Source organism: Somniosus microcephalus, chromosome 4 (genome assembly GCF_052327205.1).
Source record: "Somniosus microcephalus isolate GS21.2 chromosome 4, FLI_Smic_1.0, whole genome shotgun sequence".
In the NCBI taxonomy this organism is placed as follows: domain Eukaryota; kingdom Metazoa; phylum Chordata; class Chondrichthyes; order Squaliformes; family Somniosidae; genus Somniosus; species Somniosus microcephalus.
The window spans coordinates 162,690,073-162,713,493 of record NC_140990.1 but is presented as its reverse complement, the minus strand read 5'-3'; the positions used below and the strand labels follow the sequence as shown (position 1 = coordinate 162,713,493).

The 23,421-nt window shown below is 50.8% G+C and overlaps 1 protein-coding gene across 2 annotated transcripts in view; it reads left to right on the top strand.

Moving 5' to 3' along the window:
* erbb4b (erb-b2 receptor tyrosine kinase 4b) overlaps positions 1 to 23,421 on the top strand; it is a 1,694,493-nt gene that overhangs the window by 1,094,572 nt on the left and 576,500 nt on the right. For both annotated transcript variants that reach the window (XM_085985415.1, XM_085985416.1), the window contains exons 17-19: positions 8,171 to 8,303; positions 9,710 to 9,832; positions 10,162 to 10,260. In XM_085985415.1, the coding sequence (XP_085841541.1) occupies positions 8,171 to 8,303; positions 9,710 to 9,832; positions 10,162 to 10,260 (355 nt within the window). The remainder of the gene's footprint in view (positions 1 to 8,170; positions 8,304 to 9,709; positions 9,833 to 10,161; positions 10,261 to 23,421) is intronic.

The window sequence follows — 23,421 nt, the reverse complement described above, 5'->3', positions numbered from 1 at the left end:
GCCGACATGACTTCCCCCCCGCTACCTTTACTGCTCACACAAATGCAAAATCTTTATTGTAAAGGTTGCCACAGCCGCCTTCAGTTGCTGTTGACTATGAAAGGTTTTGATCGACTAAATAAGGAGAAACTTTCCACAGGCAGGAGGCTCAGTAACCAGAGGACACAGATTGAAGATAATTGGCAAAAGAAGCAGAGGGGAAAGGAGGAGAATTTTCTTTATGCAGCATGTTGTTACGATCTGGAATGCGTAGCCTGAAAGGGTGGTGGAAGCAGATTCAATAGTAACTTTCAAAAAGGAATTAGAGAAATACTTGAACAGGAAAGATTTTCTGTGCTATAGGGAAAGAGCGGGGCAGTGGGACTAACTGGGACCACTCTTTCAAAGAACAAGCACAGGCGCGATGGGCCGAATGGCCTCCTTCTGCGTTGTATCATTCTATGATTGACTACTGTGTTTGCTGACATAACAACAATAATTCTCATCAGAAGTAACTCATTGTAAGTGAAGTGCTTTGAGACACTTCTGAAAGAAGCGATGAGCTGGCTGTATTGCTCTATAAATGCCAATCTCTTTTTCTTATGCAGAGACAGCCAGGATTCCAGTGCTTTTTTCAATTAATTTATGGGATATGGGCGTCGCTGGCAAGGTCAGCATTTATTGCCCATCCCTAATTGCCCTTGAGAAGTTGGTAGTGAGCCGCTTTCTTGAACCGCTGCAGTCCGTGTGGTGAAGGTACTCCCACAGTGCTGTTAGGTAGGGAGTTCCAGGATTTTGACCCAGCGACGATGAAGGATCGGCGATATACTTCTAAGTCAGGATGGTGTGTGACTTGGAGGGGAAGTTGGAGGTGGTGGTGTTCCCATGCGCCTGCTGCCCTTGTCCTCGGTGGAAGAGGTCGCAGGTTTGGGAGTAGCTGCCGAAGAAGCCTTGGCGAGTTGCTGCAGTGCCTATTGTAGATGGTACACACTGTAGCCACGGTACGCCGGTGGTGGAGGGAGTGAATGTTTATAAGGTGGTGGATGGGGTGCCAATCAAGCGGGCTGTGAGGTGGTTCCTCTCACAGAAGTTAATGGAGAACTGACAAATATTCACTTGCTGAGGGCAGACCCTGTGTCAATGACTCTCTCTATACCAAGTTTCTGCCTCGCGTCCTGTGTGTGGCTCTGCCCATCCCTTCACCACAGCTGTTGCTATATATTCAAACACATGCCTCGCTCCGAATTACAGTGCTGCCAACTCTGGTTGATCGTATTCCTGGAGGTTTCATCACCTCCAACCGCCCCGCCCCCACGCTCCCGCCATTGTTTGCCCGACATGTCTATCCTTGCAGCAACATCCAATTGAAAAGTGAACAGACTCTCCATTACCCAATTGGATAATTCGTGACTGTCAGTCAAAGAGCATTTTTCCCCATGTCCAATATTTTTATGACTAATAAAAAAAGTGTTGAAAGAACATAAAAAAACCATTTTTTAAATTCACCTATGATTTTTTCCCCTGGGTTGCTCGCAGCTGTGTCCTGGAGAATAATCTTTAATTCCTGGAGACTCCAGGGCAATCCTGGGAGACTAGCAACCCTATTCCTACTCCTGGTTGCTATCCGGTGACCCTGCATATGTGTGGACGTCGGGATGAGGCTCCCTCTCACATGGTGCCATCTCCCTTCACTCGTAAACAGTGCCCACCTGAACAAGGTATCGGAGGACGACAGACACTTGATGAACTAGACTCCAGTCACTCCAGGAGAGGAGAGGGGAACTAAAAAGAGTTTCATAATTATCCAAACAGTAAACTGGTAACAAGTGTGCCTTTGTGACAGGCATGGAAATGCACACAGCTTACCAGATTAATCGTAAACCTCTTTAGTGGAGGCTCATTAAAACATCAAATATTTGTCACAGTAATTGCAGCTATGTGCCAGGAAATATGACATGGTAATGTGCACTGTCACTTACTGTTGCTGCGAAATATGTGGTAACAGGCATTCTATTGGAGAATCCCAACTGTTCGGAATAAGCTGCCTAGGTAACACCATTATCGAGGCTTCTGACTGAATTTCCCTCTCAAGGGGCCAGTCCATTAGTAAAGCAGCTTCTAGATATGCCATTGCAATTGAGACTCCTCCAGACCAGTCTATTAATGAGCCTCCCTCCGGACAGACTAGTCTATTAATGCAACTCCTCAAATAATGAAACAGTCCAAGCCCGCATGCAGCAAGACCAGGACAACATTTAGGCTTGAGCCACACAAGTGCCAGGCAATGACCATCTCCAACAAGAGAAAGTGTAACTACCTCCTATTGACATTAAATGGCATTACCATCACCGAGCCCCCAGCATCAACATCACAGGGGGGGTGGGGGGTCACCATTGACCAGAAACTTAACCTGACCAGCCACATAAATACTGTGGCTACAAGACCAGGTCAGCGCCTAGATATTCTGCGGCGAGTGCCTCACCTCCTGACTCCCCAAAGCTTTCCACCATCTACAAGGCACAAGTCAGGAGTGAAATTTAATACTTTCCACCTGTCTGGATGAGTGCAGCTCCAACAACACTCAAAAAGCTCGACACCATCCAGGACAAAGCTTGATTGGCAACCCATCCATCACCTTAAACATTCACTCCCTCCACCACCGGTGTACCGTGGCTGCAGTGTGTACCATCTACAAGATGCACAGCAGGAACTCACCAAGGCTTCTTCGGCAGCACCTCCCAAACCCACGACCTCTTCCACCTAGAAGAAAAAGGGCAGCAGGTGCTTGGGAACACCACCACCTGCAAGTTCCCTTCCAAGTCACACACTATCCTCACTTGGAAATATATCGACATTCCTTCATCGTCATTGGGTCAAAATCCTGGAACTCCCTAACAGCACTGTGGGAATACCTTCACCACACAGACGGCAGCGGTTGAAGACGGAAGCTCACCTCCACCTTCTCAAGGGCAATTAGGGATGGGCAATAAATGCTGGCCCTACCATCGATGCCCACATCCTGTGAATGAATAAAACGAAGAGCCTGTCTCCAGACAGACCAGTCTGTTAATGAGCCTCCCTCCACACAGACCAGTTTATTAATGCAATTCCTCAGATAATGAAGCAGTCCATGCCTGCATGCAGCAATACCAGGACAACATTCAGGTTTCAGCTGATAAGTGGCAAGTAACATTTCTCCCCTTGACATTCAGTGATATTACCATTGCCAAATCCCCCACCATCAACATCCTGGGGGGTCACCATTGACCTGAAATTTAACTGGACCAGCCACATAAATACTGCGGCTGCAAGACCAGGTCAGAGGCTGGGTATTCTGCAGCGAGTGTCTCACCTCCTGACTCCACAAAGCCTTTCCACCATCTGCAAGGCACAAGTAAGGAGTGTGATGGAATACTCTCCACTTGCCTGGATGAGTGCAGCTCCATCAACACTCAAGAAGCTCGACACCATCCAGGACAAAGCAGCCTGCTTGATTGGCACCCCATCCACCACCTTAAACATTCACTCCCTCCACCACTGGCGCACCGTGGCTGCAGTGTGTACCATCTACAAGATGCACTGCACCAACTCGCCAAGGCTTCTTCGGCAGCACCTCCCAAACCCGCGACCTCTTCCACCTAGAAGGAAAAGGGTAGCAGGCGCATGGGAACACCACCACCTCTAAGTTCCCTTCCAAGTTACACACCATCCTCACTTGGAAATATATTGCTGTTCCTTCATCGTCATTAGGTCAAAATCCTGGCATTCCCTCCCTAACAGCACTGTGGGAGGACCTTCACCACATGCACTGCAGTGGTTCAAGAAGGTGGCTCACCACAACCTTCTCCAGGGTACTTAGGGATGGACAATAAATATTGGCCATGCCAGCGATGCCCACATCCTGTGAATGAATAGGCCAGTCTATTAATGAGCCTCCCTCCAGACAGGCCAGTCTATTAATGAGCCTCCCTCCAGACAGGCCAGTCTATTAATGAGCCTCCCTCCAGACAGGCCAGTCTATTAATGAGCCTCCCTCCAGACAGGCCAGTCTATTAATGAGCCTCCCTCCAGACAGGCCAGTCCATTAATGAGCCTCCCTCCAGACAGGCCAGTCGATTAATGAGCCTCCCTCCAGACATGCCAGTCTATTAATGAGCCTCCCTCCAGACAGGCCAGTCTATCAATGAGCCTCCCTCCAGACAGGCCAGTCTATTAATGAGCCTCCCTCCAGACAGGCCAGTCTATTAATGAGCCTCCCTCCAGACAGGCCAGTCTATTAAAGAGCCTCCCTCCAGACAGGCCAGTCTATTAATGAGCCACCCTCCAGACAGGCCAGTCTATTAATGAGCCTCCCTCCAGACAGGCCAGTCTATTAATGAGCCTCCCTCCAGACAGGCCAGTCTATTAATGAGCCTCCCTCCAGACAGGCCAGTCCATTAATGAGCCTCCCTCCAGACAGGCCAGTCGATTAATGAGCCTCCCTCCAGACATGCCAGTCTATTAATGAGCCTCCCTCCAGACAGGCCAGTCTATCAATGAGCCTCCCTCCAGACAGGCCAGTCTATTAATGAGCCTCCCTCCAGACAGGCCAGTCTATTAATGAGCCTCCCTCCAGACAGGCCAGTCTATTAAAGAGCCTCCCTCCAGACAGGCCAGTCTATGAATGAGCCTCTCTCCAGACAGGCCAGTCTATTAATGAGCCTCCCTCCAGACAGGCCAGTCTATTAATGAGCCTCCTTCCAGACATGCCAGTCTATTAATGAGCCTCCCTCCAGACAGGCCAGTTCATTAATGAGCCTCCCTCCAGACAGGCCAGTCTATTAATGAGCCTCCCTCCAGACAGGCCAGTCTATTAATGAGCCTCCCTCCAGACAGGCCAGCCCATTAATGAGCCTCCCTCCAGACAGGCCAGTCTATTAATGGGCCTCCCTCCAGACAGGCCAGTCCATTAATGAGCCTCCCTCCAGACAGGCCAGTCTATTAATGAGCCTCCCTCCAGACAGGCCAGTCTATTAATGAGCCTCCCTCCAGACAGGCCAGTCTATTAATGAGCCTCCCTCCAGACAGGCCAGTCTATTAATGAGCCTCCCTCCAGACAGGCCAGTCTATTAATGAGCCTCCCTCCAGACAGGCCAGTCTATTAATGAGCCTCCTTCCAGACATGCCAGTCTATTAATGAGCCTCCCTCCAGACAGGCCAGTTCATTAATGAGCCTCCCTCCAGACAGGCCAGTCTATTAATGAGCCTCCCTCCAGACAGGCCAGTCTATTAATGAGCCTCCCTCCAGACAGGCCAGTCTATTAATGAGCCTCCCTCCAGACAGGCCAGTCTATTAATGAGCCTCCCTCCAGACAGGCCAGTCTATTAATGAGCCTCCCTCCAGACAGGCCAGTCTATTAATGAGCCTCCCTCCAGACAGGCCAGTCTATTAATGAGCCTCCCTCCAGACAGGCCAGTCTATTAATGAGCCTCCCTCCAGACAGGCCAATCTATTAATGCGCCTCTCTCCAGACAGGCCAGTCTATTAATGAGCCTCTCCAGACAGGCCAGTCTATTAATGAGCCTCCCTCCAGACAGGCCAATCTATTAATGAGCCTCTGTCCAGACAGGCCAGTCTATTAGTGAGCCTCTCTCCAGACAGGCCAGTCCATTAATGAGCCTCCCTCCAGACAGGCCAGTCTATTAATGAGCCACCCTCCAGACAGGCCAGTCTATTAATGGGCCTCCCTCCAGACAGGCCAGTCTATTAATGAGCCTCCCTCCAGATAGGCCAGTCCATTAATGAGCCTCCCTCCAGACAGGCCAGTCTATTAATGAGCTTCCCTCCAGACAGGCCAGTCCATTAATGAGCCTCCCTCCAGACAGGCCAGTCCATTAATGAGCCTCCCTCCAGACAGGCCAGTCTATTAATGAGCCTCCCTCCAGACAGGCCAGTCTATTAATGAGCCTCCCTCCAGACAGGCCAGTCTATTAATGAGCCTCCCTCCAGACAAGCCAGTCTATTAATGACCCTCCCTCCAGACAGGCCAGTGTATTAACGAGCCTTCCTGCAGACAGGCCAGCCTATTAACGAGTCTCCCTCCAGACAGGCCAGTCTATTAATGAGCCTCTCTCCAGACAGGCCAGTCTATTAACGAGCCTCCCTCCAGACAGGCCAGTCTATTAATGAGCCTCCCTCCAGACAGGCCAGTCTATTAATGAGCCTCCCTCCAGACAGACCAGTCCATTAATGAGCCTCCCTCCAGACAGGCCAGTCTATTAATGAGCCTCCCTCCAGACAGGCCAGTCTATTTTGAGCCTCCCTCCAGACAGGCCAGTCCATTAATGAGCCTCCCTCCAGACAGGCCAGTCTATTAATGAGCCTCCCTCCAGACCGGCCAGTCTATTAATGAGCCTCCCTCCAGACAGGCCAGTCCATTAATGAGCTTCCCTCCAGACAGGCCAGTCTATTAATGAGCCTCCCTCCAGACCGGCCAGTCTATTAATGAGCCTCCCTCCAGACAGGCCAGTCTATTAATGAGCCTCCCTCCAGACAGGCCAGTCCATTAATGAGCTTCCCTCCAGACAGGCCAGTCTATTAATGAGCCTCCCTCCAGACAGGCCAGTCTATTAATGAGCCTCCCTCCAGACAGGCCAGTCCATTAATGAGCTTCCCTCCAGACAGGCCACTCCATTAATGAGCTTCCCTCCAGACAGACCTATTCCACTTAGTGGGTCCCTGCTAGATATATCGACTGCTCTCGCCTGCCTAATCCAGTAAAGGGAGGAAAGTATATAAAAAAATTGGGGCAAAAATATAATGTAAACCAGCCAAATGTAGGGAAGAATGTATAAAAATTCTAGTATTTATTGCTTATCTATATGATATAATGCTGGTTAGCATAATAAGATTTTGAAAATTGCATATCTATGATGCTGCATCATCTCCTGACTGTTATCCTTACCCCTCCCCATAGCAGCTCACAGCCCACTCACGCTCTGCTTTTCTAGAAACGCAGCAATCTTCTGCCGGTCCCATCTTCCTGCTACTTTCTACACCAGCAGGGAAAGAAGTTCGAATTGCTTCTCATTTCCTCACATTCCTGTGCGAATTAATTATAAAGGAAAAGGTCAGGTCTGATGGGCAATTTTCTCCAAGTTCTCAATAAAAGTAGTTTGAATTGTGAAGCTAAATATTAATTTGGCTTTGATTTTTTTTAAACTTCTCTTTGTGAAGTGTCGACTCACCATTCGCAGCAAGTGCCATCAGTTGCTGCTTGCTTTGCCTGTTGTCTGAGTTTGGATGCTTTCCTTTTTTGCCCCCTCTGGTAATAAAATCAGATTACAATGATGGATATTTCTAATTAAAAACAGAGTCTGATGAGCTTGACTTTGTGAGCGAGTGGGATTTGTATGACTGGAGGTAATGCATTCCTTCACAGCCCCATTTCACACCAGCCCTGCCTCATCTACTGAACTCAGATTTCTCAAGGGGCTTCTTAGATCGAAGGAAGACCCTTCAGAAAGAGTTCAAGCATTCATTATAATTACCGTTCATTTGTCAAGGTAGAAATATGCTTTGTGCTGCTTTTCGCTTTTACTTCCTTTGGCAATCCTTAAAAGCCCTGTTCAGTCATAATTGCAGAAATGGATTTTAAGTCTTATCTCACATCTAACCTCTCCCCTCCAGTCCCAAGTGTAGAAACACTAACCCACAACCTTGGAAATCAAAATTTCACTGCCTTCAGTACTTATTATCTATGCATGTGTTTTTCTTTTGAAGAAATAAAAGCATTCAGCCAAGAAGAAAACCTGTGATCAAAGATTAACAATTAAAGCAGCGCATTACCTTTCATAATAAATAAATGTAATTAGAATGCCTCAGCAGGCATTTACTCGATTTTTAACAGCGGTCAAAGCCTTTTAGCAGGATAATTGTTGCATCCCATGTGAGATTCTGTGCTGGGAATTCTAACGACTCCCAATGGGCTTTGCACACAACATAGATCATGGAGTCCCTTAGGACATTCCCGTCTGATTCCTACGGGTTATCGCAGCTTCTTCTCTGTATTCGGCCTGGTGTGATTGCTTGAGGGTGACTGGATGCGCTTTCGGTTTTCTTTTTTGTGAATATTTCAAACACATTTTCCCGTCGCCGTTATTGCCCCTGTTGACCCTTGCTGTCCCCCCTTTCTGTTGTTTTGATTGGCAGGACTCCTCTGATTGCTGCTGGCGTGATCGGCGGGCTCTTTATCCTGGTCATTTTGGCCCTGGTGTTTGCCGTGTACGTGAGGAGGAAGAGCATCAAGAAGAAACGGGCAATGCGACGGTTTTTGGAAACTGAGGTAAAATGGACTGAAAGGATTTATTTTGCTGAACCCATTTTGATTTAAAAGAGGAAACTGTATAAATTCTCAAAATACTTGCCCAAGATACACAAAAAAATATTGAAATAAGTTTTTCTCTGGCAAATAGGAAACTTTTGGTCAGTTTTAACAGTTAGAAAATTCACCTTGGTTTCTCACGCACTACATTTTCCTTTCGCCCCCTCAGGCTCAGCCACCAGTCCAAGGCTCTGTGGGTCAGCTTTGCAGAACCTGGGTTTGTGGCACATTACGCAATGGGCATTCTGATCAATTAAGAGTCAAAATGCAGATCCTCACAATTGAATGCCTTGAATTTTAAATAAGTCATTCATGATCGGCTAAGTGTCTATCAGATAATTAGGAAACAGTAATGTTCCTCCCTGACTGGTTGCATGGGCCATGAATGCATCCCATCCCTGGGTCACCCTAGATCAACAATAGCTTGGCGATATGGAAGAAGAGAAATGAAGGCAAACAGAAAGCCCCAGTCTTCCCCATCCCAGCTTCAGAACTTACACAATGTCACCAAAGAACCACACACTCTCAGTCCCATCCTATCCCAGATTGCTAGCACTTCAGTATAAGCCAAGAAGGAATTGATTGCAACCCATTGTCTCTGTCAACCCATCATTGCTCCAGTAGTGAGGAAGGTTGTGTTGTGTGCAGTAAACTGAGCCTATTTAGAAGAGGCACAGATTAATGTAGTTTGTAATGTGACACACTCATTGACAGTGCTCGGGCTACAAATAACATCCATCAATTGTATCTGGGCAGTGCCTTGTTATTTAGTATTCATGTACTGTCAAAGAGGGCTGAATTCAGACCAGTTAGGATTTTTCTATTTGTCCCGAATCTCTGTAACCCATCCAATGCTGTAAGTCCCCTCCAGTACTCTCTGCATTCGCCTTCCCTTCACCCCACCATTGATGGCCATATCTTCAGCTGCTTAGGCCCGCCCACCCCCGCTCTGGAATTCCCTCCCTCTCTGCTTCTACAGCTCCATCTACTCCTTTAAGACCCTCCTTAAAACCAGCCTCATTGACCCAGCTTTTGGCTGCCCTCCTAATGTTTCCTTCTTTGGCTCAGCGTCCGTTTTCTCCCTATGACTCAGAAGCTCTCTGAGGGGTTTTTCTAAGTTAAAGGCACTATATAAAGGCAAGTTGTTATCATTGTAATGTAGAGTTGTGCCTGCAGTGCCCCAGTGATCAGCTTCAGAATAGACAGTGTTGCACATTCACCACTGCCTCGTGTCATTTAGGACATGTGGCAGTCATCAAAGCTACTTCACATTGGTCTGAGCGGGACAAGTCCCAGAGGGCAGCGTTGTCGAATGTACCACTTATTCCCTCAAGCTATTTCTATTTTCCTTTTCCTTTTACTTTCAGCTGGTAGAGCCTCTAACCCCCAGTGGTGCCGCACCTAATCAGGCACAGCTTCGGATCCTCAAGGAGACTGAACTGAAGCGAGTCAAGATTCTAGGCTCCGGTGCCTTTGGGACTGTCTACAAAGTGAGTACTATTGGTGCGCTCTGCTGTAGTAACTCAGAGCGCTAACTCCAATCTATTAACGTTGGCAGTTTCTTGAGACTTTGCAATTCCCTTTGTCTCATCAGCTGCCTTCTAAAATTATGATTTAAGGCCTAAGAATTGCACACATGGTCAATTCTTCTTAATGAAGGCTGATCCATCTAAATCTGTTCTCCTCATAGATTTTTTGTTGTTGTTGATGTTAACTTTTGACAGCTGAGGAAAAACTCCCCCAGCTGGAGCCATTTGTGATGGAAATAGTTTGTTTGTACGAAGCATTTCTCTGAGATGATGTTTTCCATCTTCATCAGGGCATCTGGGTCCCAGAGGGGGAGACGGTGAAGATTCCTGTAGCCATTAAGATCCTACGCGAGAGAACAGGTCCCAAGGCGAATGTAGAATTCATGGACGTAAGTCGATGGCTTGTAGCTCCTGATTAATTTTGCGAGTACAGTAATGGAAACAAGGGAAGTGACAGTTATTGATTGTACCGGAGGTGTCAATGAAACAAAGGAATGAGGTGCTTCAAATGAAGTTGGAGTACTTAGCTGGAGGTTCATTTACCTCCTATTTGAAAATGATTAAAGTGCCGTGCTAGCAGACGGAGCCTAGCCTCACGCAAGGCGCCAGTCACATCATTGTAGGAGAAGCTCCTAACTGAGGATAATGTATTGCTAATGAATATAATCGGATGATGCAGTTTTCACAGTTACTTTGGTGAAGGTGTAATTAAGCTGAGCACGACAACATCCCGTTAATGTGAAATCTATTCAAAGATGCCAGCTGAATTTACACTACAACAGAGAGAGAGAGAAAAAAAACTCCACTGTGCTTCAGCTTGTCTCGATCGCATTACACCTGGGCAGTGCATGTGTTCACTGTAATCAGACACCATTTACAAAATGTTCAATTAACAGTAACTATTTTGCTATAATTTTAGCTTCATCAAATTTTCTATCATTAAATTGTAAATGCTTTGCAGATCATTACTGCATCCTTTTTGGCCAAACACTGTATGAGGGAGATGGAAAGGTGGTTCCATTCATTGGTAGCCCGTTACACTGCTGTATCAATTAAAGTTTCAGTAATAAGTGACACCTGCCAGTGGAATGCGAGCTTAAAGATGTCATATATAGTAGAGATCGTTCCTTATACATAACATATTATCACAGTATATCACACAGTATTACATATGCTCCCCAATAGCATATTGGTGATGAGCTAATGTGGACAGATGAACGACAGAAAGAATGGCTGCTTGGCATGTTGTGTGGTGGCAACAAATCGTGGAGAATAGTCGACTAACTAATCCTCATATTTGTGCGGGCAGGCATTAGCCATTTAGGTTTAGTGGATTGCCAGGGTTAATGGGCTGGCTGGAAAATGGCAACTGGCAGGAGGGTTGATAACCAGAGGACATAGATTTAAGGTAATTGGCAAAATAACAGAGGGAGATGAGAAGAATTTTTTTTACGCAGCGACTTGTCATGTTCTGGAATGGACGGCCTGACAGTAACTTTCACAAGAGAATTAGACGTATGCTTGAAAAGGAAACCTTTGCAGGATGATGGGAAAGAGCAGGGGAAATGGGATGAATTGGACAGCTCTTTTAAAGAGCCGGAACGTTGAGCCGAATGGCCTCCTTCTGTGCTGTATGACCCTATAGTGACTCTATGAACAAGTGACAGCCATGTAGACCTGAAGGTAACCAGGCTGATTCCCAGTCTGTGCTGCGTTAGCTGACCTCAGCCGAAGGTCCAGCAGGAGGTGTAGCCTCAGGGCTCCTGGGTTATGAAGTTGGAGGCTCAGCAAGGTTCCCGATGCTACCCGCTGGAAAGTACATCTGGTCAGACAACAGGCGAGGGCAGCATCGGGCTCAGCGGCAATGCCCCCAGGGATGGAATATCCTGCTGATGCTCACTATTTAGAATCACACATTAAGAATACAAGGTCAGCCGAAGTATTGGTGGATGACCAGTGTCCGTGGGATGGGTAATCGGTGTCCCTGGGATGGGTAATCAGTGTCCGTGGGATGGGTGATCAGTGTCCGTGGGATGAGTAATCAGTGTCCCTGGGATGGGTAAACAGTGTCCATGGGATGGGTAATCAGTGTCCGTGGGATGGGTAATCAGTGTCCGTGGGAGGGGTAATCAGTGTCCGTGGGATGGGTAATCAGTGTCCGTGGGATGGGTAATCAGTGTCCCTGGGATGGGTAATCAGTGTCCGTGGGATGGGTAATCAGTGTCCGTGGGATGGGTAATCAGTGTCCGTGGGATGGGTAATCAGTGTCCGTGGGATGGGTAATCAGTGTCCCTGGGATGGGTAATCAGTGTCCGTGGGATGGGTAATCAGTGTCTGTGGGATGGGTAATCAGTGTCTGTGGGATGGGTAATCAGTGTCCGTGGGATGGGTAATCAGTGTCCGTGGGATGGGTAATCAGTGTCCCTGGGATGGGTAATCAGTGTCCGTGGGATGGGTAATCAGTGTCCGTGGGATGGGTAATCAGTGTCCGTGGGATGGGTAATCAGTGTCAGTGGGATGGGTAATCAGTGTCCGTGGGATGGGTAACCTGTGCCCGAGGGATGGGTAATCAGTGTCCGTGGGATGGGTAATCAGTGTCCGTGGGATGGGTAATCAGTGTCCGTGGGATGGGTAATCAGTGTCCGTGGGATGGGTAATCAGTGTCCGTGGGATGGGTAAACAGTGTCCATGGGATGGGTAATCAGTGTCCGTGGGATGGGTAATCAGTGTCCGTGGGATGGGTAATCAGTGTCCGTGGGATGGGTAATCAGTGTCCGAGGGATGGGTAATCAGTGTCTGTGGGATGGGTAATCAGTGTCCGTGGGATGGGTAATCAGTGTCCGTGGAATGGGTAATCAGTGTCCGTGGGATGGGTAATCAGTGTCCGTGGGATGGGTAATCAGTGTCTGTGTGATGGGTAATCAGTGTCCGTGGGATGGGTAATCAGTGTCCGTGGGATGGGTAATCAGTGTCGGTGGGATGGGTAATCAGTGTCCCTGGGATGGGTAAACAGTGTCCGTGGGATGGGTAATCAGTGTCCGTGGGAGGGGTAATCAGCGTCCGTGGGATGGGTAATCAGTGTCCGTGGGATGGGTAATCAGTGTCCGTGGAATGGGTAATCAGTGTCCGTGGGATGGGTAATCAGTGTCCCTGGGATGGGTAATCAGTGTCCGTGGGATGGGTAATCAGTGTCCGTGGGATGGGTAATCAGTGTCCGTGGGATGGGTAATCAGTGTCCCTGGGATGGGTAATCAGTGTCCGTGAGATGGGTAGTCAGTGTCTGTGTGATGGGTAATCAGTGTCCGTGGGATGGGTAATCAGTGTCCGTGGGATGGGTAATCAGTGTCGGTGGGATGGGTAATCAGTGTCCCTGGGATGGGTAAACAGTGTCCGTGGGATGGGTAATCAGTGTCCGTGGGAGGGGTAATCAGCGTCCGTGGGATGGGTAATCAGTATCCGTGGGATGGGTAATCAGTGTCCGTGGGATGGGTAATCACGGCCCGTGGGATGGGTAACCAGTGCCCATGGGATGGGTAATCAGTGTCCGTGGGATGGGTAGTCAGTGTCCGTGGGATGGGTAATCAGTATCCGTGGGATGGGTAATCAGTGTCCGTGGGATGGGTAATCAGTGTCTGTGTGATGGGTAATCAGTGTCCGTGGGATGGGTAATCAGTGTCCGTGGGATGGGTAATCAGTGTCGGTGGGATGGGTAATCAGTGTCCCTGGGATGGGTAAACAGTGTCCGTGGGATGGGTAATCAGTGTCCGTGGGAGGGGTAATCAGCGTCCGTGGGATGGGTAATCAGTGTCCGTGGGTTGGGTAATCAGTGTCCGTGGAATGGGTAATCAGTGCCCGTGGGATGGGTAATCAGTGTCCGTGGGATGGGTAATCAGTGTCCGTGGGATGGGTAATCAGTGTCCGTGGGATGGGTAATCAGTGTCCCTGGGATGGGTAATCAGTGTCCGTGGGATGGGTAATCAGTGTCCGTGGGATGGGTAATCAGTGTCCGTGGGATGGGTAATCAGTGTCCCTGGGATGGGTAATCAGTGTCCGTGAGATGGGTAATCAGTGCCCGTGGGATGGGTAGTCAGTGTCCGTGGGATGGGTAATCAGTGTCCGTGGGATGGGTAATCAGTGTCCGTGGGATGGGTAATCAGTGTCCGTGGGATGGGTAATCAGTGTCCGTGGGATGGGTAATCAGTGTCCGTGGGATGGGTAATCAGTGTCCGTGGGATGGGTAATCAGTGTTCGTGGGATGGGTAATCAGTGTCCGTGGGATGGGTAATCAGTGTCCGTGGGATGGGTAATCAGTGTCCGTGGGATGGGTAATCAGTGTCTGTGGGATGGGTAATCAGTGCCCGTGGGATGGGTAATCAGTGCCCGTGGGATGGGTAATCAGTGTCTGTGGGATGGGTAATCAGTGTCCGTGGGATGGGTAATCAGTGCCCGTGGGATGGGTAATCAGTGTCCGTGGGATGGGTAATCAGTGTCCATGGGAGGGGTAATCAGTGTCCGTGGGATGGGTAATGAGTGTCCGTGGGAGGGGTAATCAGTGTCCGTGGGATGGGTAATGAGTGTCCGTGGGATGGGTAATCAGTGTCCTTGGGATGGGTAATCAGTGTCCGTGGGATGGGTAATCAGTGTCCGTGGGATGGGTAATCAGTGTCCGTCGGGATGGGTAATCAGTGTCCTTGGGATGGGTAATCAGTGTCCTTGGGATGGGTAATCAGTGTCGGTGGGATGGGTAATCAGTGTCCGTGGGATGGGTAATCAGTGTCCGTCGGGATGGGTAATCAGTGTCCTTGGGATGGGTAATCAGTGTCGGTGGGATGGGTAATCAGTGTCCGTGGGATGGGTAATCAGTGTCCGTGGGATGGGTAATCAGTGTCTGTGGGATGGGTAATCAGTGTCCGTGGGATGGGTAATCTGTGCCCGCGGGATGGGTAATCAGTGTCCCTGGGATGGGTAATCAGTGTCCGTGGGATGGGTAATCAGTGTCTGTGGGATGGGTAATCAGTGTCCGTGGGATGGGTAACCTGTGCCCGAGGGATGGGTAATCAGTGTCCCTGGGATGGGTAATCAGTGTCCGTGGGATGGGTAATCAATGTCCGTGGGATGGGTAACCTGTGCCCGAGGGATGGGTAATCCGTGTCCGTGGGATGGGTAATCAGTGTCCGTGGGATGGGTAATCAGTGTCCCTGGGATGGATAATCAGTGTCCGTGGGATGGGTAATCAGTGTCCGTGGGATGGGTAATCAGTGTCCGTGGGATGGGTAATCAGTCTCCATGGGATGGGTAATCAGTGTCGGTGGGATGGGTAATCAGTGTCCGTGGGATGGGTAATCAGTGTCCGTGGGATGGGTAATCAGTGTCCCTGGGATGGGTAATCAGTGTCCGTGGGATGGGTAATCAGTGTCCGTGGGATGGGTAATCAGTGTCCGTGGGATGGGTAATCAGTGTCCGTGGGATGGGTAATCAGTGTCCGTGGGATGGGTAATCAGTGTCCCTGGGATGGGTAATCAGTGTCCGTGGGATGGGGAATCAGTGCCCGTGGGATGGGTAATCAGTGTCCGTGGGATGGGTCATCAGTGTCCGTGGGATGGGTAATCAGTGTCCGTGGGATGGGTCATCAGTGTTCGTGGGATGGGTAATCAGTGTCGGTGGGATGGGTAATCAGTGTCCGAGGGATGGGTAATCAGTGTCCGTGGGATGGGTAATCAGTGTCCGTGAGATGGGTAATCAGTGCCCGTGGGCTGGGTAATCAGTGTCCGTGTGATGGGTAATCAGAGTCAGTGGGATGGGTAATCAGTGTCGGTGGGATGGGTAATTAGTGTCGGTGGGATGGGTAATCAGTGTCCGTGGGATGGATAATCAGTGTCCGTGGGATGGGTAATCAGTGTCCGTGAGATGGGTAATCAGTGTCCGTGGGATGGGTAATCAGTGTCCGTGGGATGGGTAATCAGTGTCAGTGGGATGGGTAATCAGTTTCCCTGGGCTGGGTAATCAGTGTCGGTGGGATGGGTAATCAGTGTCCGTGGGATGGGTAATTAGTGTCCGTGGGATGGGTAATCAGTGTCCGTGGGATGGGTAATCAGTGTCCATGGGATGGGTAATCAGTGTCTGTGGGATGGGTAATCAGTGTCCGTGGGATGGGTAATCAGTGTCCGTGGGATGGGTAATCAGTGTCCCTGGGATGGGTAATCAGTGTCCGTGGGATGGGTAATCAGTGTCCGTGGGATGGGTAATCAGTGTCCGTGGGATGGGTAATTAGTGTCCGAGGGATGGGTAATCAGTGTCTGTGGGATGGGTAACCAGTGTCCGTGGGATGGGTAATCAGTGTCCGTGGGATGGGTAATCAGTGTCCGTGGGATGGGTAATCAGTGTCCGTGGGATGGGTAATCAGTGTCCGTGGGATGGGTAATCAGTGTCCGTGGGATGGGTAATCAGTGTCCGTGGGATGGGTAATGAGTGTCCGTGGGATGGGTAATCAGTGTCCCTGGGATGGGTAATCAGTGCCCGTGGGATGGGTAATCAGTGTCCGTGGGATGGGTAATCAGTGCCCGTGGGATGGGTAATCAGTGTCCGTGGGATGGGTAATCAGTGTCCCTGGGATGGGTAATCAGTGTCCGTGGGATGGGTAATCAGTGTCCGTGGGATGGGTAATCAGTGTCGGTGGGATGGGTAATCAGTGTCCCTGGGATGGGTAAACAGTGTCCGTGGGATGGGTAATCAGTGTCCGTGGGAGGGGTAATCAGCGTCCGTGGGATGGGTAATCAGTGTCCGTGGGTTGGGTAATCAGTGTCCGTGGGATGGGTAATGAGTGTCCGTGGGATGGGTAATCAGTGTCCCTGGGATGGGTAATCAGTGTCCGTGGGATGGGTAATCAGTGTCCGTGGGATGGGTAATGAGTGTCCGTGGGATGGGTAATCAGTGTCCCTGGGATGGGTAATCAGTGCCCGTGGGATGGGTAATCAGTGTCCGTGGGATGGGTAATCAGTGCCCCTGGGATGGGTAATCAGTGCCCGTGGGATGGGTAATCAGTGTCCGTGGGATGGGTAATCAGTGTCCGTGGGATGGGTAATCAGTGTCCGTGGGATGGGTAATCAGTGTCCGTGGGATGGGTAATCAGTGTCCCTGGGATGGGTAATCAGTGTCCGTGGGATGGGTAATCAGTGTCCCTGGGATGGGTAATCAGTGTCCGTGGGATGGGTAATCAGTGTCCGTGGGATGGGTAATCAGTGTCCCTGGGATGGGTAATCAGTGTCCGTGGGATGGGTAATCAGTGTCCGTGGGATGGGTAATCACTGTCCGTTTGATGGGTAACCAGTGTCCGTGGGATGGGTAATCAATGTCCGTGGGATGGGTCATCAGTGTTCGTGGGATGGGTAATCAGTGTCCGTGGGATGGGTCATCAGTGTTCGTGGGATGGGTAATCAGTGTCGGTGGGATGGGTAATCAGTGCCCGTGGGATGGGTAATCAGTGTCCGTGAGATGGGTAATCAGTGCCCGTGGGCTGGGTAATCAGTGTCCGTGAGATGGGTAATCAGTGCCCGTGGGCTGGGTAATCAGTGTCCGTGTGATGGGTAATCAGTGTCCATGGGATGGGTAATCAGTGTCCGTGGGATGGGTAATCAGTGTCCGTGGGATGGGTAATCAGTGTCCGTGGGATGGGTAATCAGTGTCTGTGGGATGGGTAATCAGTGCCCGTGGGATGGGTAATCAGTGCCCGTGGGATGGGTAATCAGTGTCTGTGGGATGGGTAATCAGTGTCCGTGGGATGGGTAATCAGTGCCCGTGGGATGGGTAATCAGTGTCCGTGGGATGGGTAATCAGTGTCCATGGGAGGGGTAATCAGTGTCCGTGGGATGGGTAATGAGTGTCCGTGGGAGGGGTAATCAGTGTCCGTGGGATGGGTAATGAGTGTCCGTGGGATGGGTAATCAGTGTCCTTGGGATGGGTAATCAGTGTCCGTGGGATGGGTAATCAGTGTCCGTGGGATGGGTAATCAGTGTCCGTCGGGATGGGTAATCAGTGTCCTTGGATGGGTAATCAGTGTCCTTGGGATGGGTAATCAGTGTCGGTGGGATGGGTAATCAGTGTCCGTGGGATGGGTAATCAGTGTCCGTCGGGATGGGTAATCAGTGTCCTTGGGATGGGTAATCAGTGTCGGTGGGATGGGTAATCAGTGTCCGTGGGATGGGTAATCAGTGTCCGTGGGATGGGTAATCAGTGTCTGTGGGATGGGTAATCAGTGTCCGTGGGATGGGTAATCTGTGCCCGCGGGATGGGTAATCAGTGTCCCTGGGATGGGTAATCAGTGTCCGTGGGATGGGTAATCAGTGTCTGTGGGATGGGTAATCAGTGTCCGTGGGATGGGTAACCTGTGCCCGAGGGATGGGTAATCAGTGTCCCTGGGATGGGTAATCAGTGTCCGTGGGATGGGTAATCAATGTCCGTGGGATGGGTAACCTGTGCCCGAGGGATGGGTAATCCGTGTCCGTGGGATGGGTAATCAGTGTCCGTGGGATGGGTAATCAGTGTCCCTGGGATGGATAATCAGTGTCCGTGGGATGGGTAATCAGTGTCCGTGGGATGGGTAATCAGTGTCCGTGGGATGGGTAATCAGTCTCCATGGGATGGGTAATCAGTGTCGGTGGGATGGGTAATCAGTGTCCGTGGGATGGGTAATCAGTGTCCGTGGGATGGGTAATCAGTGTCCCTGGGATGGGTAATCAGTGTCCGTGGGATGGGTAATCAGTGTCCGTGGGATGGGTAATCAGTGTCCGTGGGATGGGTAATCAGTGTCCGTGGGATGGGTAATCAGTGTCCGTGGGATGGGTAATCAGTGTCCCTGGGATGGGTAATCAGTGTCCGTGGGATGGGGAATCAGTGCCCGTGGGATGGGTAATCAGTGTCCGTGGGATGGGTCATCAGTGTCCGTGGGATGGGTAATCAGTGTCCGTGGGATGGGTCATCAGTGTTCGTGGGATGGGTAATCAGTGTCGGTGGGATGGGTAATCAGTGTCCGAGGGATGGGTAATCAGTGTCCGTGGGATGGGTAATCAGTGTCCGTGAGATGGGTAATCAGTGCCCGTGGGCTGGGTAATCAGTGTCCGTGTGATGGGTAATCAGAGTCAGTGGGATGGGTAATCAGTGTCGGTGGGATGGGTAATTAGTGTCGGTGGGATGGGTAATCAGTGTCCGTGGGATGGATAATCAGTGTCCGTGGGATGGGTAATCAGTGTCCGTGAGATGGGTAATCAGTGTCCGTGGGATGGGTAATCAGTGTCCGTGGGATGGGTAATCAGTGTCAGTGGGATGGGTAATCAGTTTCCCTGGGCTGGGTAATCAGTGTCGGTGGGATGGGTAATCAGTGTCCGTGGGATGGGTAATTAGTGTCCGTGGGATGGGTAATCAGTGTCCGTGGGATGGGTAATCAGTGTCCATGGGATGGGTAATCAGTGTCTGTGGGATGGGTAATCAGTGTCCGTGGGATGGGTAATCAGTGTCCGTGGGATGGGTAATCAGTGTCCCTGGGATGGGTAATCAGTGTCCGTGGGATGGGTAATCAGTGTCCGTGGGATGGGTAATCAGTGTCCGTGGGATGGGTAATCAGTGTCCGAGGGATGGGTAATCAGTGTCTGTGGGATGGGTAACCAGTGTCCGTGGGATGGGTAATCAGTGTCCGTGGGATGGGTAATCAGTGTCCGTGGGATGGGTAATCAGTGTCCGTGGGATGGGTAATCAGTGTCCGTGGGATGGGTAATCAGTGTCCGTGGGATGGGTAATCAGTGTCCGTGGGATGGGTAATGAGTGTCCGTGGGATGGGTAATCAGTGTCCCTGGGATGGGTAATCAGTGCCCGTGGGATGGGTAATCAGTGTCCGTGGGATGGGTAATCAGTGCCCGTGGGATGGGTAATCAGTGTCCGTGGGATGGGTAATCAGTGTCCCTGGGATGGGTAATCAGTGTCCGTGGGATGGGTAATCAGTGTCCGTGGGATGGGTAATCAGTGTCGGTGGGATGGGAAATCAGTGTCCCTGGGATGGGTAAACAGTGTCCGTGGGATGGGTAATCAGTGTCCGTGGGAGGGGTAATCAGCGTCCGTGGGATGGGTTATCAGTGTCCGTGGGTTGGGTAATCAGTGTCCGTGGAATGGGTAATCAGTGTCCGTAGGATGGGTAATCAGTGTCCGTGGGATGGGTAATCAGTGTCCGTGGGATGGGTAATCAGTGTCCGTGGGATGGGTAATCAGTGTCCGTGGGATGGGTAATCAGTGTCCGTGGGATGGGTAATGAGTGTCCGTGGGATGGGTAATCAGTGTCCCTGGGATGGGTAATCAGTGCCCGTGGGATGGGTAATCAGTGTCCGTGGGATGGGTAATCAGTGCCCCTGGGATGGGTAATCAGTGCCCGTGGGATGGGTAATCAGTGTCCGTGGGATGGGTAATCAGTGTCCGTGGGATGGGTAATCAGTGTCCGTGGGATGGGTAATCAGTGTCCCTGGGATGGGTAATCAGTGTCCGTGAGATGGGTAATCAGTGCCCGTGGGATGGGTAGTCAGTGTCCGTGGGATGGGTAATCAGTGTCCGTGGGATGGGTAATCAGTGTCCGTGGGATGGGTAATCAGTGTCCGTGGGATGGGTAATCAGTGTCCGTGGGATGGGTAATCAGTGTCCGTGGGATGGTTAATCAGTGTCCGTGGATGGGTAATCAGTGTCCGTGGGATGGGTAATCAGTGTCCGTGGGATGGGTAATCAGTGTCCGTGGGATGGGTAATCAGTGTTCGTGGATGGGTAATCAGTGTCCGTGGGATGGGTAATCAGTGTCCGTGGGATGGGTAATCAGTGTCCGTGGGATGGGTAATCAGTGTCCGTGGGATGGGTAATCAGTGTCTGTGGGATGGGTAATCAGTGCCCGTGGGATGGGTAATCAGTGCCCGTGGGATGGGTAATCAGTGTCTGTGGGATGGGTAATCAGTGTCCGTGGGATGGGTAATCAGTGCCCGTGGGATGGGTAATCAGTGTCCGTGGGATGGGTAATCAGTGTCCATGGGAGGGGTAATCAGTGTCCGTGGGATGGGTAATGAGTGTCCGTGGGAGGGGTAATCAGTGTCCGTGGGATGGGTAATGAGTGTCCGTGGGATGGGTAATCAGTGTCCTTGGGATGGGTAATCAGTGTCCGTGGGATGGGTAATCAGTGTCCGTGGGATGGGTAATCAGTGTCCGTCGGGATGGGTAATCAGTGTCCTTGGGATGGGTAATCAGTGTCCTTGGGATGGGTAATCAGTGTCGGTGGGATGGGTAATCAGTGTCCGTGGGATGGGTAATCAGTGTCCGTCGGGATGGGTAATCAGTGTCCTTGGGATGGGTAATCAGTGTCGGTGGGATGGGTAATCAGTGTCCGTGGGATGGGTAATCAGTGTCCGTGGGATGGGTAATCAGTGTCTGTGGGATGGGTAATCAGTGTCCGTGGGATGGGTAATCTGTGCCCGCGGGATGGGTAATCAGTGTCCCTGGGATGGGTAATCAGTGTCCGTGGGATGGGTAATCAGTGTCTGTGGGATGGGTAATCAGTGTCCGTGGGATGGGTAACCTGTGCCCGAGGGATGGGTAATCAGTGTCCCTGGGATGGGTAATCAGTGTCCGTGGGATGGGTAATCAATGTCCGTGGGATGGGTAACCTGTGCCCGAGGGATGGGTAATCCGTGTCCGTGGGATGGGTAATCAGTGTCCGTGGGATGGGTAATCAGTGTCCCTGGGATGGATAATCAGTGTCCGTGGGATGGGTAATCAGTGTCCGTGGGATGGGTAATCAGTGTCCGTGGGATGGGTAATCAGTCTCCATGGGATGGGTAATCAGTGTCGGTGGGATGGGTAATCAGTGTCCGTGGGATGGGTAATCAGTGTCCGTGGGATGGGTAATCAGTGTCCCTGGGATGGGTAATCAGTGTCCGTGGGATGGGTAATCAGTGTCCGTGGGATGGGTAATCAGTGTCCGTGGGATGGGTAATCAGTGTCCGTGGGATGGGTAATCAGTGTCCGTGGGATGGGTAATCAGTGTCCCTGGGATGGGTAATCAGTGTCCGTGGGATGGGGAATCAGTGCCCGTGGGATGGGTAATCAGTGTCCGTGGGATGGGTCATCAGTGTCCGTGGGATGGGTAATCAGTGTCCGTGGGATGGGTCATCAGTGTTCGTGGGATGGGTAATCAGTGTCGGTGGGATGGGTAATCAGTGTCCGAGGGATGGGTAATCAGTGTCCGTGGGATGGGTAATCAGTGTCCGTGAGATGGGTAATCAGTGCCCGTGGGCTGGGTAATCAGTGTCCGTGTGATGGGTAATCAGAGTCAGTGGGATGGGTAATCAGTGTCGGTGGGATGGGTAATTAGTGTCGGTGGGATGGGTAATCAGTGTCCGTGGGATGGATAATCAGTGTCCGTGGGATGGGTAATCAGTGTCCGTGAGATGGGTAATCAGTGTCCGTGGGATGGGTAATCAGTGTCCGTGGGATGGGTAATCAGTGTCAGTGGGATGGGTAATCAGTTTCCCTGGGCTGGGTAATCAGTGTCGGTGGGATGGGTAATCAGTGTCCGTGGGATGGGTAATTAGTGTCCGTGGGATGGGTAATCAGTGTCCGTGGGATGGGTAATCAGTGTCCATGGGATGGGTAATCAGTGTCTGTGGGATGGGTAATCAGTGTCCGTGGGATGGGTAATCAGTGTCCGTGGGATGGGTAATCAGTGTCCCTGGGATGGGTAATCAGTGTCCGTGGGATGGGTAATCAGTGTCCGTGGGATGGGTAATCAGTGTCCGTGGGATGGGTAATCAGTGTCCGAGGGATGGGTAATCAGTGTCTGTGGGATGGGTAACCAGTGTCCGTGGGATGGGTAATCAGTGTCCGTGGGATGGGTAATCAGTGTCCGTGGGATGGGTAATCAGTGTCCGTGGGATGGGTAATCAGTGTCCGTGGGATGGGTAATCAGTGTCCGTGGGATGGGTAATCAGTGTCTGTGGGATGGGTAATGAGTGTCCGTGGGATGGGTAATCAGTGTCCCTGGGATGGGTAATCAGTGCCCGTGGGATGAGTAATCAGTGTCCGTGGGATGGGTAATCAGTGCCCGTGGGATGGGTAATCAGTGCCCGTGGGATGGGTAATCAGTGTCCGTGGGATGGGTAATCAGTGTCCGTGGGATGGGTAATCAGTGTCCGTGGGATGGGTAATCAGTGTCCGTGGGATGGGTAATCAGTGTCCCTGGGATGGGTAATCAGTGTCCGTGGGATGGGTAATCAGTGTCCGTGGGATGGGTAATCAGTGTCCGTGGGATGGGTAATCAGTGTCCCTGGGATGGGTAATCAGTGTCCGTGAGATGGGTAATCAGTGCCCGTGGGATGGGTAGTCAGTGTCCGTGGGATGGGTAATCAGTGTCCGTGGGATGGGTAATCAGTGTCCGTGGGATGGGTAATCAGTGTCCGTGGGATGGGTAATCAGTGTCCGTGGGATGGGTAATCAGTGTCCGTGGGATGGGTAATCAGTGTCCGTGGGATGGGTAA